Source organism: Lithobates pipiens, unplaced genomic scaffold, assembly GCF_037356315.1.
Source record: "Lithobates pipiens isolate NorthernLeopardFrog02 unplaced genomic scaffold, aLitPip1_a1.2 Scaffold_13, whole genome shotgun sequence".
NCBI classification, from domain to species: domain Eukaryota; kingdom Metazoa; phylum Chordata; class Amphibia; order Anura; family Ranidae; genus Lithobates; species Lithobates pipiens.
In genome coordinates, this window is record NW_027507718.1 from 247,454,378 (window position 1) to 247,471,243 (window position 16,866).

At 40.4% G+C, this 16,866-nt stretch overlaps 1 protein-coding gene across 1 annotated transcript; it reads left to right on the forward strand.

Moving 5' to 3' along the window:
* Positions 1–1,374: 1,374 nt before the first annotated feature.
* On the forward strand, positions 1,375–16,296 carry LOC143974762 (uncharacterized). The gene is made up of 3 exons (XM_077476476.1): positions 1,375–1,509; positions 3,977–4,039; positions 13,818–16,296. Exons 2-3 carry the CDS (start codon positions 3,992–3,994, stop codon positions 14,709–14,711), a joined length of 942 nt encoding a protein of 313 aa, XP_077332602.1. The 5' UTR covers positions 1,375–1,509; positions 3,977–3,991; the 3' UTR covers positions 14,712–16,296.
* Positions 16,297–16,866: the final 570 nt, after the last annotated feature.

Consider the following 16,866-nt stretch of genomic DNA (forward strand, 5'->3'; position numbering starts at 1 on the left):
AAATGCAATCTGCAAGGCAAAGGCATAATGAGCTGGTATGCATAGCATACTAGCTCATTATGAATAACTTATCTGAGAACGAAGCCCCCGTAGCGGTCCTCCGTCTTCATCTTCACCGCTGCCATGTATCCCGGAGTGACTTCCGGGTCTCCCTGCTCTGGCGCTGTGATTCACCGGAGCCGCGATGACGTCACTCCTACGCATGCGCATGGGAGCCGAAACGAGCGGCATTTTGCCGTGATCTGCAGCCTGCTCAGTGTGCCTGCACGCCGATGTCTACGGCGCATGCGCTGTAGACAGCTTTGCCTGTCTTTTTGTAAATATCTCCTAAACCGTATAGGTTTAGGAGATATTTCTTGGACCTACGGGTAAGCCTTAATCTAGGCTTACCGGTAGGTCAAAATGGTTTGTAAGGGTTTACAACCACTTTAACATCAAGTCAGTTTGCTAGAGTTTAGTTGTCTGTTCAAGAAAAGATACCTAATGTGATAGGTAGTTACCCTTTCCAACGTGCCTAGCGCAGACCAGAAGAACTAAACCCCAGGGTAGGGCAGCACCCACACTTGCCGCCCAATGAGGAGAGATCATGAAGGAGGTACCATCTGCCTGCCCCCCCTACCCTACATGCCATAAAGAATGAACCACATAAAAAAAGATAATACATTCACATTCAATCCTGAGCTATCCCCTTCAGCCCTTTCTGCCAATAGATCTCCTCAGTCTGGTGGCCAGGATCATTCAGCACTCCTCTGAGCCTGTCATGACTATCACCTTCTGTTACTGGACAGTAAAAAGAGCAGCCAATTAATGAGCTCATCTCGCTATCACTTTGCTCTCTCCTTCTGCCTTCTGCTCCTTGTCAGCACATTAACTAATTGGTTTCTTGTGCTGCTTCTTTCTCTTACCATTGAATCCTGATGTACAGGAACTGAAAGAGGCTGATATCAGGTCAAATTCAGGTACTTTCACTGTTTGCATTAAAAAATACATATAATGATGTATCAATAAATATAGTGCTGCATAAATTTGTGCTTTCATATATATCTTCAGTTTTAACTTGAATTGTTGTTTATTTTGCCAGCAAAAAGTAGCCTTACAAGCTGGTAAATATACTAAATCACTTTATTATAGGCTGGAGTGTTCTGGAAGGCAGCCTAGTGAGTAATAGTATACCTAGAAGCAAACAATTAGAATGATTATAAAATGTGGCGCTCTTGCTGGATTAAATTAATGATTACAACAGTCTTATTGGACTGGCAGCTACAGTCTACTCATTGAGTCTTTGAAAGGCTGCCTAGTGAGTAATGGTATACCTGGAAGAAAACAATTGGTATGATTAGTACACACAATATGGCTCTTTTGCTGGATTATAACAGTGATTACAGCAGTGACATTGGATTGGCTGCATTTCTGTATTTAAGGAGTTTAAATGTTCAGCTCATCTGTCACAATATAGTCTACTATCAGTATCAACAGGCAACATCCAAATCTTTTTGGGTATATGGTTGGGTATGTTTCTTTTTTTCTTACTTAATACATTTTATTTGTGTGCAATAAATGTTCTTGTCATTACATTTTATCTTAAGCATTGCAAGTTGCACATCTTTTTTTTATAATATAATATAAATATATAATTCACAGAAAGGCAGTAAGTTTAGGTGAACTGAATTATAATTGGTAAAAAACTTAAAGTTAAAGATAAGAACTGTTTTTTAACAATCTATTCAAATCATTGGGGGTAGGACAGCTGTCATCTGGTGGAAGGACCACTGTCAGAGTAGAGATACACTCAGTGTTCCTGCCATGCAGTTATTATATGTCATCAATGACACCTAAAAAGGGTTGGACTAGGTCTAATATGCATTCCAGACTTACTAGAAATCACAATACTTATTAAAATTAATAGGATGTAGTTTGCAAATGTACTTGTGAAAACATAGAAACCTTTATGGTAGTGATGCAATGGACCCAAAACTAGTATTATGTCTATAGCCCAAGTTACTCTTTATACAGATGTATTCCATTGAATTTCATGGCTCATTGCTGGGCTATAACGAGAAATGAAGAAAAAATTTAGCCAAATATGAGCAAAAACTTCGACAGAGCTGGAATTTTGAGGGAAGCTTTTTTTGCCAGGATATCTTAATTTTTTTCTATAGTTAGCATGATTATTTTTTTTCCTTATGTGCCATAATAAATATCTGCAGTCAGTCAGTTATTTTGTGCTACGACACCAATGCCTCGTACACAGGATCGGACTTTCCGCCAACAAAACCGTGGAATTTTGTCTGAAGGGTGTTGGCTCAAACTTGTCTTGCATACACACAGTCACACAAATGTTGGCCAACAATTCCGAATGTAGTGGTGTACTAGATGTACTAAGTGTTTTTTCAGCTCTTTAATATCACCCTTTGGGCTCCTGCTAATTTCGTGTTAGCAGAAGTTTGAGTATTGATTTGCGCTTTTCTTTTTGTATTTCTCATTTAGTGATTTTCAGTTCGTTTCTGAACGGCGGTTCGTCAACCAGGCATGTTGCAGAATCGGAAGAGATAATGTGTCATTTATTATTGGCCTTGGAGTCACTGCTTTGACATTTTTTATGGGTTGAATAATGATTTGATTTGGTATATTTTCTATATTTTTGGATGCATAGAATGCACTTTTTGGTTACGTTATATTGGCAGAAAGCATGTCTAATTTTTTTTTTTTTTAATGCACAATAAAAACAATTGCATAGAATAATACTTGGCTTGTGTTTTACTTCAAATGACAGTTTGAGAGTAGGCAACTACATTTTAAAAAATACAGTTTAAAATTGACAAGGGATACCAATATAGTTTTATCTTTGATCTTAAAAACTACAGGATAATGGTGTTGTGGTAACTTGCACAAATATAAAAATAAAAAAATAATAATATTATTCTTGATATCACTAGAAAAAAAAGCCTTTGAAAATTTGTTTGCAATAACTCCATCAGTATCACCAGCAAAGCAACTTCATTATTATCCCAGTAAAGAAGAAGAGAATTGTGCGCTGCATTTGGAGATTTCATAATTTGCAACGTGATGAATGTTAATTCTCCATTACAAGCACTAGTTTACAAGAACGACTGCTTCTGCTTCGGAGCATGCGTGTTTGTACTTTGGACTTTTGTCCGACGGACTTGTGTATACATGATCGGAAAATCCGAAAACACACATTTGTTGGCGGAAAATTTGAGAACATGCTAGCCAACATTTGTTGGCGGAAAGTCCAACAACAATTGTCCGATGGAGCATAAACACGGTCGGATTTTCCGCCAACATCCAACATTTCCCATCAGAAAATCCAATCGTGTGTACAGGGCTTAAGATAGAAGTATAGCAAAAATATAGCAGCTGTTATTGTAAATATAGACAATTTGTGAATATAGGCAACTAAATCAATTATGAATAAATGTACCCTTTTCTTGAATATATTGATGCATTTTAAAATATCTGTTTACACCTCTATTTTGCATTTATCAGATATATTTAATTGTGTATCCTTCTATTATTAAAAAAGAAATATAGCAAGCAGAATAATATGGTACAAAATTGGAGACTCCAGGTTTGTGTGTAGGTATGGGTGCAGCAATAGCTAGTCACGCATGCGCAGTGGAAATCTGACTGTGAAGTGTCAGGAAGTAACAACCGGCTTCCCACATCCCTGCCCAAGATAGGGTATTCCTTGCAAAGTAAAGGTTATTTTGTTTCACCTCATTCACTAAACTTAGTGAAAATTCACTTCATAAAGTGAACATATTCCGATCATCATCCCCTCCATAACCTTTTACTTCAATACATTTTTATTAGACTTGTACTTCCACATAGAAACTGAGAAGTTTTAATGAATGGGAGAAAGAAAGGTTCATTTGATTAGCAGTATAAGTAGCAGTTATAGCAGCAGCAGTAGTTCTTGTGTGTATTTATTTTTTATTTTTTATATATCCTACAGATCCCTGCCTGAATCATGGGGCGCCTTGTTCTTTTTGGTTTTATGTTAACCCTTGCATCTCCAGTAAGTAGAAATAATGATTTTTAGCAATGTAACTATATTTACCATCAAATCTGGGAACCAGACTTTTTTGTTTCCTGCTACTTCCCACTTGGTAGCGTCACCCATGCAAAAAACTGTTGACTGATCAGACACATATGTAATTCAAAGTATATATGTCTGCGCCACATATGTAGTATCCAATCTTAAATGCACAGCTGCTGCTTTAAAAAGTATCATCAATGCTTTTATAAATGCTGATAAATGTGTAGCAGCTCTACCACCTTAACCACTTACAGACCGGACCATTTTGCTGGTCAAAGACCAGACCACTTTTTGCGATTCGGCACTGCGTCGCCTTAACTAACAATTGCGCGGTCGTGCGACGTGGCTCCCAAACAAAATTGACGTCCTTTTTTCCCACAAATAGAGCTCTCTTTTGGTGGTATTTGATCACCTCTGCGGTTTTTATTTTTTGCGCTATAAACAAAAATAGATCGACAATTTTGAAAAAAACGCATTATTTTTAACTTTTTGTTATAATAAATATCCCCCAAAAATATATACAAAAACATTTTTTTCCCTCAGTTTAGGCCGATACGTATTCTTCTACATATTTTTGGTAAAAAAAAATCGCAATAAGCGATTATTGATTGGTTTGCACAAAAGTTATAGCGTTTACAAAATAGGGGATAGTTTTATGGCATTTTTATTAATATTTTTTTTTTTACTAGTAATGGCAGCGATCAGCGATTTTTATTGTGACTGCGACATTATGGCGGACACATCGGACATTTTTGACACATTTTTGGGACCATTGTCATTTATACCGCAATCACTGCAATATAAATGCAGTGATTCCTGTGTAAATGACACTGGCAGTGAAGGGGTTAACCAGTGGGTGGCAGTGTAGGGGTTAAGTGTTTCTAGGGGTGTGTTACTAACTGTTGGGGGCTGGGCTTTCATTTAGTGAACACTGATCTCTGCTCCAATCACATGGAGCAGAGATCAGCGCCACTAGTTGCTAGGCAGAATGGAGAAATGCTGTTTACAACGGCATTTCTTCATTCGGCCACCCCGTGAGGCGATCGAGTCCGCAGGTCCCGCGACCGGACTCACGGGGGGTCCCGACCAGCACGGGAGCGCACCGCTGGCAGGGCAGCAAATTTAAAGTGACGTACAGGTATGCACATTTATAAAACAACAAATAGTGTAGCGCTGAATTGAATAATAAATCGATATAGAAAGATAATGTAGTTGTGAAAGAGCAAAATATTAATATACAAAAAATCGTGAATACTGAAAACCCAAAAAATAGGTAAAACACAGTAAAAAAAGTCCACTTGTATAAACTAGTGTACAAATGCTGTGGTGGGTCTTCCTCACAAAGGAATCAGGAGTTTCACTGATCAAGTGCAACCAGATATATCAACTTGTCTGAAGTGATCTAAAAGGTAGGTAGAGTACTCTTACCAGAGAAGGTGGACTCATCAGTCTTACGACAGTTGAGTCAAAAACGCTTGGGATCCAAACATGGAACCAGATAATGGATTGTAGATAGTCAAACTGGATGCTGGGGAGACTTCAAACGATGGGAGCCCATGAAGGACGTCTCTCGGAGTATTCCTCAGGTTGTCCGGATCGGATATGGCCCGTTTGGGGTTCCAGCCCCAAATATAGAAGAGGGTTCACAAAAATATAATAAAGAAAAAAAAAAGCTCCAAATGGTGCAGGTCAAAAAGTAACCATTTAGGTTTTATTTAAAAGGTCATAAAAATGGACAAAAGTTATGACATGTGATCACAAAAAACAGAATAAAAGCAATGTGGGGTGCCAGATGCAAGCCCGACACGTTTCGACAAAGTATGTCTTCAACAAGGGCCCCTGTTGAAGACATACTTTGACGAAATGCGTTGGGCTTGCATCTGGCACCCCACATTGCTTTTATTCTGTTTTTTGTGATCACATGTCATAACTTTTGTCCATTTTTATGACCTTTTAAATAAAACCTAAATGGTTACTTTTTGACCTGCACCATTTGGAGCTTTCTTTTTTCTTTATTATATTTTTGTGAACCCTCTCCTATATTTGGGGCTGGAACCCCAAACGGGCCATATCCGATCCGGACAACCTGAGGAATACTCCGAGAGACGTCCTTCATGGGCTCCCATCGTTTGAAGTCTCCCCAGCATCCGGTTTGACTATCTACAATCCATTATCTGGTTCCATGTTTGGATCCCAAGCATTTTTGACTCAACTGTCGTAAGACTGATGAGTCCACCTTCTCTGGTAAGAGTACTCTACCTACCTTTTAGATCACTTCAGACAAGTTGATATATCTGGTTGCACTTGATCAGTGAAACTCCTGATTCCTTTGTGAGGAAGACCCACCACAACATTTGTGCACTAGTTTATACAAGTGGACTTTTTTTTACTGTGTTTTACCTATTTTTTGGGTTTTCAGTATTCACGATTTTTTGTATATTAATATTTTGCTCTTTCACAACTACATTATCTTTCTATATAGATTTGTTATCCAATTCAGCGCTACACTATTTGTTGTTTTATATTTGTTGAACTTTGTTTGTTTGAAGTGTTGGCAGCTGTTTTTGCATTTTTTTGTGTTGGTTCAGCATAGCGCGGTGTTTTCCCCCCTTTTCTTTCTAGGTATGCACATTTGCCTGCCCGTGCCATTCTGCTGACATACATCGGCATGCGCTGGTCAGGAACTTGTTAAAAACTGCAATCATTTATTAAATCTATTCAATTTACACTTGTATCATGTGCAATCTAATAGGTACAAACATTTAAAATTAGATCATATGACAAGCCATAGAGTATAGATATGTGTATTTATAAAATATTTTTGAAAAATATAATACCCAATAATATATAATGAAAAACATCCAGTGTTTAAATATCATATAAATTCAAAGTGTCCAGTGATGTAAAGAGTGTCCAAAATTTCCAATTCACAAGTGCAAGCAAATCCTTAATCACAAGGATAATCTTGCTCCAAAGTGCAAAAACACCCCTGTGACTTCTCCACTGTCCACCCTAATAATTCACAAGAGGCATTGACCATATAGATCTTTTCTTGCTCAAATGTAACTCTCCACAAGCCCGATTCTTAGGATCTCCTCTCTTATCACTCTCCATAGCATTCTTAATAGTCTAGCCAGCCAGCAGTTATTTAAAAATAAAACCAATAGGGAGGGAAACCTATGCTGCCATGCATACATGTCAGGAAAGGAAAATTACCAATAGGTAAATATATAATGTTCTGTTTTCTGGTTTTCTGACACATAGCTTGTATACTGATGGGACATAGCAACTAGCAAGCAAGGGTGGGTTGATACAGGTAAAATTATAATTGTCAAATCAGAAGACCGAATGGCCAAATGTATTTATTTATTACAGGTACTTACATAGCACCGTCAATTTACACAGCACTTTTACATGTACATTCACATCATCCCTGCCCTCAAGGAGCTTACACTCTAAGTTTCCTAACTCACATTAATACATACATACACCAGGGCCAATTTAGTAGCCTATCAGCATGTCTTTGGAGTGTGAGAGGAAACCAGAGAACCCGGGGAAGACCCACTCAGGCACAGGGAAAACATGAAAACTCCAGGCAGGTAGTGTCATGGTTGGGATTCAAATTGACGACCCTATTGCTGCGAAGCGGAAGTGCTAACCTCTTAGCAACTATGCTGACCAATCCTGTAAAGCTCCATGAAGGATTCATAAAATAACCAGGTTGCAGGACAGGTATGCGATGTCTTCCCAGGAAGAGAGCAGTTATTTTACATAAAGAATACCGTTATTCATGTAATGGGAATTTTCAGAAGAAGAGCCCAGAGAATCCACCTGGAGGAGAGCTCAAAAACAATTGGGAAGGGCTAAAATGGAAAAAAGATTAACAAAAAGTAATGCCAATCCCTCTGCACACTAGCATTTTTTTTTGCCTTTGCATAGGATTAGACTACTATTCCTGGCCAATCCGTCCTATCAGTCCAGTGAGGGGCAGAGCTATCCATCAAGATGCTGCCATGCTTTTATCGGGGGGAAAATGTTTTAAGGTTTTCTCATAAAAATATCTGTAAACAAATTTATTTAATGGTCAAATAAGGATATTTTTTCAATAACTGGGTCAGCTGAATGAAACTGCTATTTTAGTTCTGGTTTTGCACATCTTATTTATTCACTTTGAGCATGAACTGAATTAAACTTTTATTTAATTAAAGAGTACCAAATAATCAGACTTTGGAAGATCTCTTCACCTTCACTGGCTAAAATACAACACCATTCAAACAGCTAAATACTAGGTTGAACTGCTTACCGTATTTGTAAACTGTTTTACTTGCCATATGACTTGCAATTTTATTCTGTCTGTCTTGTGATTACAAATATCTGCCACATTGCAAAGCTATGCTTTAACTATTTAATTAATTCAGTTAAAAAATGTTGTATCATAATGTTAATAAATTCCACTTACTGCTAAAATACTGGCAAGATGTTTACATGGCAATGTACATATAACCTGTTTGAAAAGTTGTAATTAAGCTGCATTGTTTGTTTTTATTTGCAGGCAATCCTTACCTGCATAGGCAGTTTTTTGGTAAAGGTAAAGTTCACCTTTACCAAAAAACTGCCTATGCAGGTAAAGACTGCTTGTAAATAAAGACAAACAGTGCAGTTTGGGTCAAAGTTGAATAATGCCTTTCCCATAAGTGGAGGATATTTACATACCTCCGGAAGCATGGCTGAAAGACTACCATAGATGCCATTCCTCTGTCTTGCCTTGTTGCTAGGACATTGCTGTTACTGTTCACCTCGACCATCACTGGAGCAAGCTCCTTCTCCAATTTAAACCCCCTCACATGTGCTCTCCAGTGTTGATCATCTTACTTTAAAAAAGTAATTAGTTAAGTTACAAATTAATTCTCTCAAAAAGTAATTGCATTAGTAACTCAATTACTACAATGGAAAAGTAATTAGTTCTCAGCAAAATAACTGTGACTTTTTTTTAAATATTCTATAATGCAATTACGTTCTATAACATCTTTAATATCAAAGATGTTTATATTAACTGATTGAAGAATAAAAACAGTATATACAGTATTTTAGAACATTTGGTATTTATTTGAACCCTAATGTTGAGGGGAGTGGCAGCGGTGGTACTTGAGGGGGTGGCAACGGTAGTACTTGGGGGGTGGCAGTGGTGGTGGTGTATTTGGGGGGGTGGCAGTGGTGGTACTTTGGGGGGTGGCAGTGGTGGTGTACTTGGGGGGGTAGCAGGCAGCGCGATACTGAGGGGTGGCAGCGGTGGTGGTGCCATCCTCTCCCACCACCACCTCTGCATCTTACTGATCCCATCAGCCACCACCACTGATCTCATCACTACCCTATCCCCCCATCACCTCTGTTGTAGAAGTGATGGTGGGTGGGTAGGGATGGGATCAGTAAGAAGCAGAAGTGGTGGAGGACTTGGGATGGATCGATTGCACTGCAATTCAAATCATCAGTCACTTACTTGAATGCCTCTATGGATGCCTTTCCTCGTGGGGAGAGAGAGAGACCCTCCCCTTCACTCGATTGGTGTCAGCTGGTCAGCTGACTTAATTTTTCAGTGTCCACCCCGCCTCCCTACATTCTCTCTCTGGATAGGCGGGGCGGGATGGGGCAGTCCAGACAGTCTCAGCCTCTTCTCAGCTCAGTGGCAAAAGCCCCCCTCCCCGCGGCCGAATGAACAGCCAGGCAGTGCAGCCACGGTGGGGCCTCCCGGGCGGTAGATGTAATTGAGGTAATGTCGCCCAAGTAATGGGAACTGAGTTACCATGAGGGGAAGAGTAATCCGTTACATTACTCGTTATCCTCTAAAGTAACTGCATTTATTTTAACTCAGTTACTTACATCACTGGTGCTCTCTCCCTATCACAGTAGCTCTGAGCTCAGCGATGCTGTGATGGAGGAGATAGTGGGCAATGTATGTGTGGGGTTTTGAGAGTTAGCTCCTGTATTGGTGGGATTGAGCAGTAACAGCTGGAAGTGTCTTAATGCTCTAGCAATAAAGCAGGATGGGAAGATGCCATCTCTGGGAGTTTTTAAGCTAGGCTTTGGGAGGTAAATAGATGGCCTACACCTATAGCAAGGGCATTATCCAACTTTAGTCAAAGCTTCACATTTTGTGTTTATGTTGCATCTAGAGGTGCCCCTTACCTGCATAGGCATATTTGGGTAAACTAACCCTTAAAATGTCTATTAATTGTCAATGGCAGACAATCCCCTAGGTTTATCCTCATTCAATATTTTATTGAAAAGTTTTTGTCAATAATACAAAGCAATATTATAACAATTATCCCCATCCGAGAGCCAACATACCCCTTCGGTAGGGTTTGACCAATACAAAATGTAACAGTAAATGTATAACATACATTGGTGAGTCCCACCCCCCTGAAGGCTTAATATAGACCACCAATCTGGGCTTTGGAGCTACAGCAGCCTCTCTGCGTGCAGAAGTGCAATCACGTTGAGCTTGGGCAGGTGGAGGATCAGATTTAACTTCTGTTCCGGTTGGCTCCAGGGGACCCATACCAACCACCCCAAAGGGATTAAGCTGTGGCCGGCACGATCACCCCCCAGCCTATCCCGGATCTTTCTTCCCGCCCTCCTCCCCCTCAACCTTTTCCATTTGTCAGGAAAATGTGGCGACTGCCTTGTATCTGTGCCCCAAATGTCGTAGGCAATAGTAGATAACTTTGACCCAATTAAACAAAAAAAAAAAAATGGGTGGTCTTTACTTAATTAAAGTTAGCCGTTCAGGGGGTAGGTAAACTGTGCTCCACCAGATAGGCCCTACAGAGACAGCTTGTAGTCATAATAGATGGTAATAAAAGAAAAGAGAGAGAGAGAATCTATGGTATGGCAAAAGAAGGAAAGTAAGGTACAGGGGAACTTTGATGTAATGTGCCCAGGGCTCCCAAGTTGCTTCAAACCTGGGCACCCTGTCTAACAGTTTTGCAGCGATTTGTTCTTGGGTCATAATCCAAGAAATTTTGCACTTTGCGGCCATTAATGAGACCTTGTTAATTTTCCAAGCCCTTGCTATGGTATGTTTTGCTCCTAGAAGCATAAAGGAAATTAGGTGTTGGGTGTGTTTAGGAGTGCTGTCTATTCTGTGGTTCAGTAATGCAATAGTGGCATTTTGTGGGATTCCAATTCCTGTAACTTCCCATACCAGATGGAAGAACCTATTCCAGAAGCCTCTGATACGTGGGCAGGTCCACCAAATGTGGTGCATAGTACCCACCTGCTTACAGTCCCGAAAACCGAAGGGAGAGGCATCTGGGTATGTTCTAGCAAGACTGGAGGGATCATAATACCATCTTGTGAAAATTTTTACATTTGCCTCTATTACGCTTGTGTTTAGAATACCCTCATAAGACTTTTGGAAGTAGCAACACCCTTTATGTGGATCCCATGACAGATCCAGGTCTGATTCCCAAGCTTGGGCATAGGGAGGTAAGCTTTGTTTACTCACCAGTAAGGCGTATATAAACGAAATACTCTGATCCACGATGGCACTGAACCACTGTTCATAAGCTGTTGGTGTTGGAGGGATGGGTTTGTCTGTCCATAGGGTGTTTAAAAAGGTTCTAATTTGAGAAAATCTAAATTTCTCTGCATGCGGCATTTCCAATTTGTTGGAACAGTCAGTCAATGTGAGTGGGCCTGACACCATGAAGAAGTGTTCTATTCTGAACAGGACATTATTCAACCACCACGTGAAGGTTGAAATGTTCAATTCCGGTATAAATTTCTGATTATGGAAAATATGGGCTAATGGTCTAATGGTAGATACCGGCGATTTCTGCTTGCGGAGTGTGTCACAAAGTGCCAGCAAATGATAGAGGGTTGGGGCCAGTATGAGGGTCTTTGTTTGGGGTTGGGTCAGTTGAGCCGCCTGGTAGTACCACCATAAATTTGAGAGTCCCAGTCTCCCTGCATCCTGAGATGAAAAAGGACCTCTTTTGAGAAGTAGTGTCCTTGCTTCCCACAGGTAGAGCGTACAATGTGAGACTGGAATTTGTTAAGAATAGTTTTTGGTATGGGGATGGTAAGGGAGCGGAAGAGATATAGTATATATGCGGCATCAGGGCCATATTGACTGCGTTGACCCTACCCGGCCAGGATAGACCACACTTATACCAGGTTCCAAGATCCCCCTCTAGTTTTTTGAACATCTGGGGGTAGTTTGCGGCAAAGAGTCTGTCCACCCTACTGGGGAGTAATACCCAGGTATGGTGTTGAATCAGTAGCCAAGGGGAAGGGGAAATGTCTTTTTATTTGGTCCACCCTGTGTTCTGGGACAGATATATTAAGAGCTATTGATTTGGATAAATTAACTGTAAGACCCGAGAGGGTACCGAAGTCCTTGAGCGATCTTAATAAATTCGGGGTAGAAATTAGGGGGGACATGATGAAGAGCAGCATATCATCCGCAAATAGCGCACACTTGTGTTCCTGGGGGGCCGCCGAGAACTCCTTTAATGTCCGGGTTGGATCTAATGGCAATAGCTAGCGATTCAATTACGAATATGAGTGGTGAGAGAGGGCAATCCTGTCTTGTGTCTTTATGTATATTGAATCCGTCCAAGTAGTGCCCCATAAGCCGTATTTGTACGCTTCGGGAGGAATCCTGCCTGCTGCTTGGTCAGATTACTTTTCAATCACCTCAATCCTGGCTCCTAGCTGTTGCAAGTCAGCATGTATAGATGAAGTAATCTGGGCTGCTGTTTGAGCTGAGGCTTTTGAAAGCATAGCAGAGAAGGCAGACATCAGGGCTGATAAGTCTATTGGGGAGTGAGGTGACAGTTGTGACCCATTTGTATAGTTGTCTGGAGAAGTGAGAAAGTCTCTCATGGGGGTCCTGTGCAGATCTCCCAGGGTTCTGTCTATAAGTGACTCTGTAGAAGTCAGGGATAATGAGGCCATGAGTGTGTTACTCACTGTTCTCGCCCTGGTCCCTGTTCTGCAGCTTTGCAGGGCCTCTTGGAGAGCTCTGTTGGCTGTGGCTAGGGTTGTGTGGCCGGAGCGGCACAGAGCTCTTAGGCTGTGTGGCCATCTTGGGGAACCTCGCGCATGCGCTTCCCCCTAGGTTTATTCATACTACTGTGTCATTATTCTATAGTTGAACCAGTTGGATTATTCTATAGAAAGAGAGGTTTACTGTGTGTTATAATCTTGAAAAGTTAGGCACATCATTATGATAGATCATGTATAGCAACTACCCTTATTGCCCATTTTGACAAATGACTGAAGGCCCATTTACATTTCTGTGCACATTATATATGTTACTGTATTGGGATGCCTTCATTTTGAATGGCACCCCAACTTAGTAAGGTAACACAAATTTTGAGACATTTTGGTGCATTGACATCCCACTAATTTGCCATTGATCTTACAACAATTCACAAGCCCTGAGTCTCTTACTAGCCCACACCTTACCCACTCTGCCAGAATGATCACAAATGCTTTATTCTTCCATAACACCTATTCCTAGTATCTGATATCCAAACATAGGCTGCCAATATTCTGTTCTACTTTGACCTGAATTGGAATAATAACAGAGTCCCTTTGTCTGTAGACTGCATATATAAGCAGGGATAATCCCTTGAAACCGTCAGAAATATCCCCTGGGGCACACACAGCACTTGTTGGGAGATGATTTGTTAAACTAAAATGTAATTTATTTTCTAAATATGTAAACAAAATCTTTTTTGATTTTTCGAAGACCATAAGACCTCAGGAGACCGAGAAAAACCAGAAGATAATGAATTTGACTATGGATCCTGGATACATGGAAACATTAGAAAATAATTACACAAAATATAGTAAAGTAAAAGCTGGACAAGAAAAATACCAGCCACAACATGTGGCGAAAGTAAGACTAGACAATAGAAGAGAACCGTCCACCAACGATGTTACTGATATCCGAGACAAAACTATTGAGACAATGTTTAATAAAACAAAAGGTGTTGCAACTGAAATTTTAAGTGCCACCTTAAAAAGTCTAAAGCATTTTCATAAAAGAAGTGCTGGATTCTCCAGTGATCAGTACTTAAGGGAACCAAATGACTCCACCACATTTCCTTACCCAGATGACTCCTCACAAGATACAGTGAATGTTACCCCAGATGATACAAGTGAAAATGATGACAGTGATAGTTTAAATGACCCTAACAATACAGGTTCAAGTGAATGTAGTAATGCTGTGGGATCTTCAGAATCCAGCAATCCTACTGGGTCAAATAAATCAAATATACTGAGTAGTTCCGAAGAGTTCACCTACAATTATGATTCACAGGAAACGACTCATGCTGGATCAGATGAGTTAAATAGATCATCTGTTTTAAATGGTATAACCATCCAATCAGATTCAAGTGAACCTGATATGCAGTATAATATTTTTACAACCCCAGATGATGTTTCCGAGAACTCTAATGAATCCAGAGATACCAGCATGAAAGCTGATGCTGGGCTTTCAAGTGAGTCTCAAAGTGACAGCAGCTCAAGTGAATCAAATGACCAAAGTGATTCCAGTAAATCCAGTAGTTCAAGTGATTCCAGCACTTCCAGTGATTCCTCAGAACCCATGACTGCCACTACTACAGACAAACTTATTTAAAAAGTGGAATACGCAGATAATAAAGATTACCACATGTTGTGACATTCAACTGTATATGTTTAGAAGACGTGTTTGAACAATCATGTCATGGTAAAACATGCTTTTCCATTAATCCAAAAGTGTCTGTCAAGCTCAATTTCGTTTTCTAGTTTTTGACAGAGTGAGGATGGATTTAAACTACTGTTATGTCTTTACTATATGTTTGAGTTCATTAGAGAGATTTGCCTTTACTTCTTGTCTTGCTGATAATGCGATAGAAAGTGAGGAAAAATCTGCAACAGCTACACAGAGAAAAATAAAAATCTGACTAGACATTCTCTACTTGTTTTTTGTTTGTTTCTGCATGGGCTGTTGTTGGTAAGTTTTCTCTCAAAACATCAAAACATTGGGTAAATCACTTTAAAGCAGGTTGAACAAAAAAAATCTCACAGATTCCTGCAACCACACAAGGGATGTGGATGCATGGATCTCCCCTGTTGTGCTGTTGTATTCTGACAGCAGGGACCCTTCCCCTGTTAGAATACTGACCAGCGCTGCAGTGGCTGATCGAATGCAGGTTTTCCAGCGTGGCAGTTCAACAGAAGTCTAATAATCAGCTTCTGTTGAATGGACAGGTCTACCCATAGATCAGAATTTCCTGCTGAACCGGCCAGATTTCGATACATGTATGCACAAGGTAATTTAGTCCTAGATAGGCTTAATACTTGAACTTGACAGGGGTTCTGACCCTTCCCCGCTCTAGCCAAAGCGCAAAAAGAAAAGCTTTACACTTTAACAACATTATATTCTCTTAAATTAATGCAGTACTGTAGTTTTTTCACATTATGTATTGTGCATATGGCCTTATAAAGTATAAGTAAAAAGGCTCCTTTGTAGCAGTCTAAACAAGTACCAAATCCAGTTACTATGTGATGCCCAAACCTTTAACAATAAACAAAAAAAATATTTTACCCTTCCCGACTTTCACAAATCCTACTTCATTAGTGTCTTACACGCTCCCTTCCAGACACTGCAGCTTCCAATGGGAGGACTTCAGCAACAGAAGGAGTGCAGTCCATGCAGAATACAGTGAACAGGACTAGGTGTGATTGACTATCTGCAAGTATGTAAATCAGCAGTGACATTGCTACAGATCTCACTGTTGTGCCAGCAGGCACAGCCTACATGAGAGTGGCAAATTAAAATTCAGAAGCATTGCAACATTGCTGCCATACCAACACAGAAAGCTGCATTTGGTGGACTCTACTGTCAGGATTTACAGGTATTTGTAGGACTTTTCAGGGGGACGAAGAAAAAATGGAAGTATAGATGCTATGATAATTAAGTGCTTCAATATTTTTTAATAGGAGGCCATAGTTCTACATTAATACAAAAAATTCTATAAACATGCATTTTGCTAAACGTGAACTAACACTTTTATGGAATAGTAGTTGTATCTTTGATAACATTACATTATAACTAAAAGAGTATTACTACTAACATATGCTAATTATATTATGATAAATATTAGAAATTAGTTTTGTGATGTAATTAAATATACCGTAAGGGCTGCAGTACTGAAACGTGCAATTGTTGCATCTTTTAACCACTTGCCGACCGCCTAACGCCGATGTACGTCGGCAGAATGGCACGGGCAGGCATAAGCACGTACATGTACGTGATTTGCCTCCCGCGGGTCGGGGGCCCGATCGGGCCCCCGCCCGGTGCCTGCGGCGGTCGGTTTTCGTTCGGGAGCGATCCCGGACGAGGGGACGGCCATTCATTCATGGCCACCCCCTCGCGATCGCTCCCGACGAATAGAAATCCCCGGTGACATCACTTCCTCTCCTGTAATGTAAACACAGGAGAGGAAGTGATGTATTCTCTCCTCCGTGTCGGTATTTTTCGTTCCGACACGGAGGAGAGCGGATCAGTGAGTTGCACCAACACATCCCACACACAGTAGAACATGCCAGGCACACTCACACCCCCCCTTTACCCCCCGATCACCCCCCCAATTACCCCTGCCCCCCAGTCACAGTGACACCAATGTCATTTTTTTTTTTTTTTTTTGCATTGGTGTCATTTGTGACTGTAATAACTGTTAGGGCAGTTAGAGTTAGCCCCCTTTAGTTCTAATGTACCCCCCTAACCCCCCCAATAAAGGTTTAACCCC

Excerpts from the sequence above, each read along its gene's own strand:
- LOC143974762 (XM_077476476.1), top strand. The coding sequence starts at position 3,992 with ATGGGGCGCCTTGTTCTTTTTGGTTTTATGTTAACCCTTGCATCTCCA. Across the intron at positions 4,040-13,817 it reads TGTTAACCCTTGCATCTCCA|ACCATAAGACCTCAGGAGAC; the intron begins GTAAGTAGAAAT and ends GATTTTTCGAAG.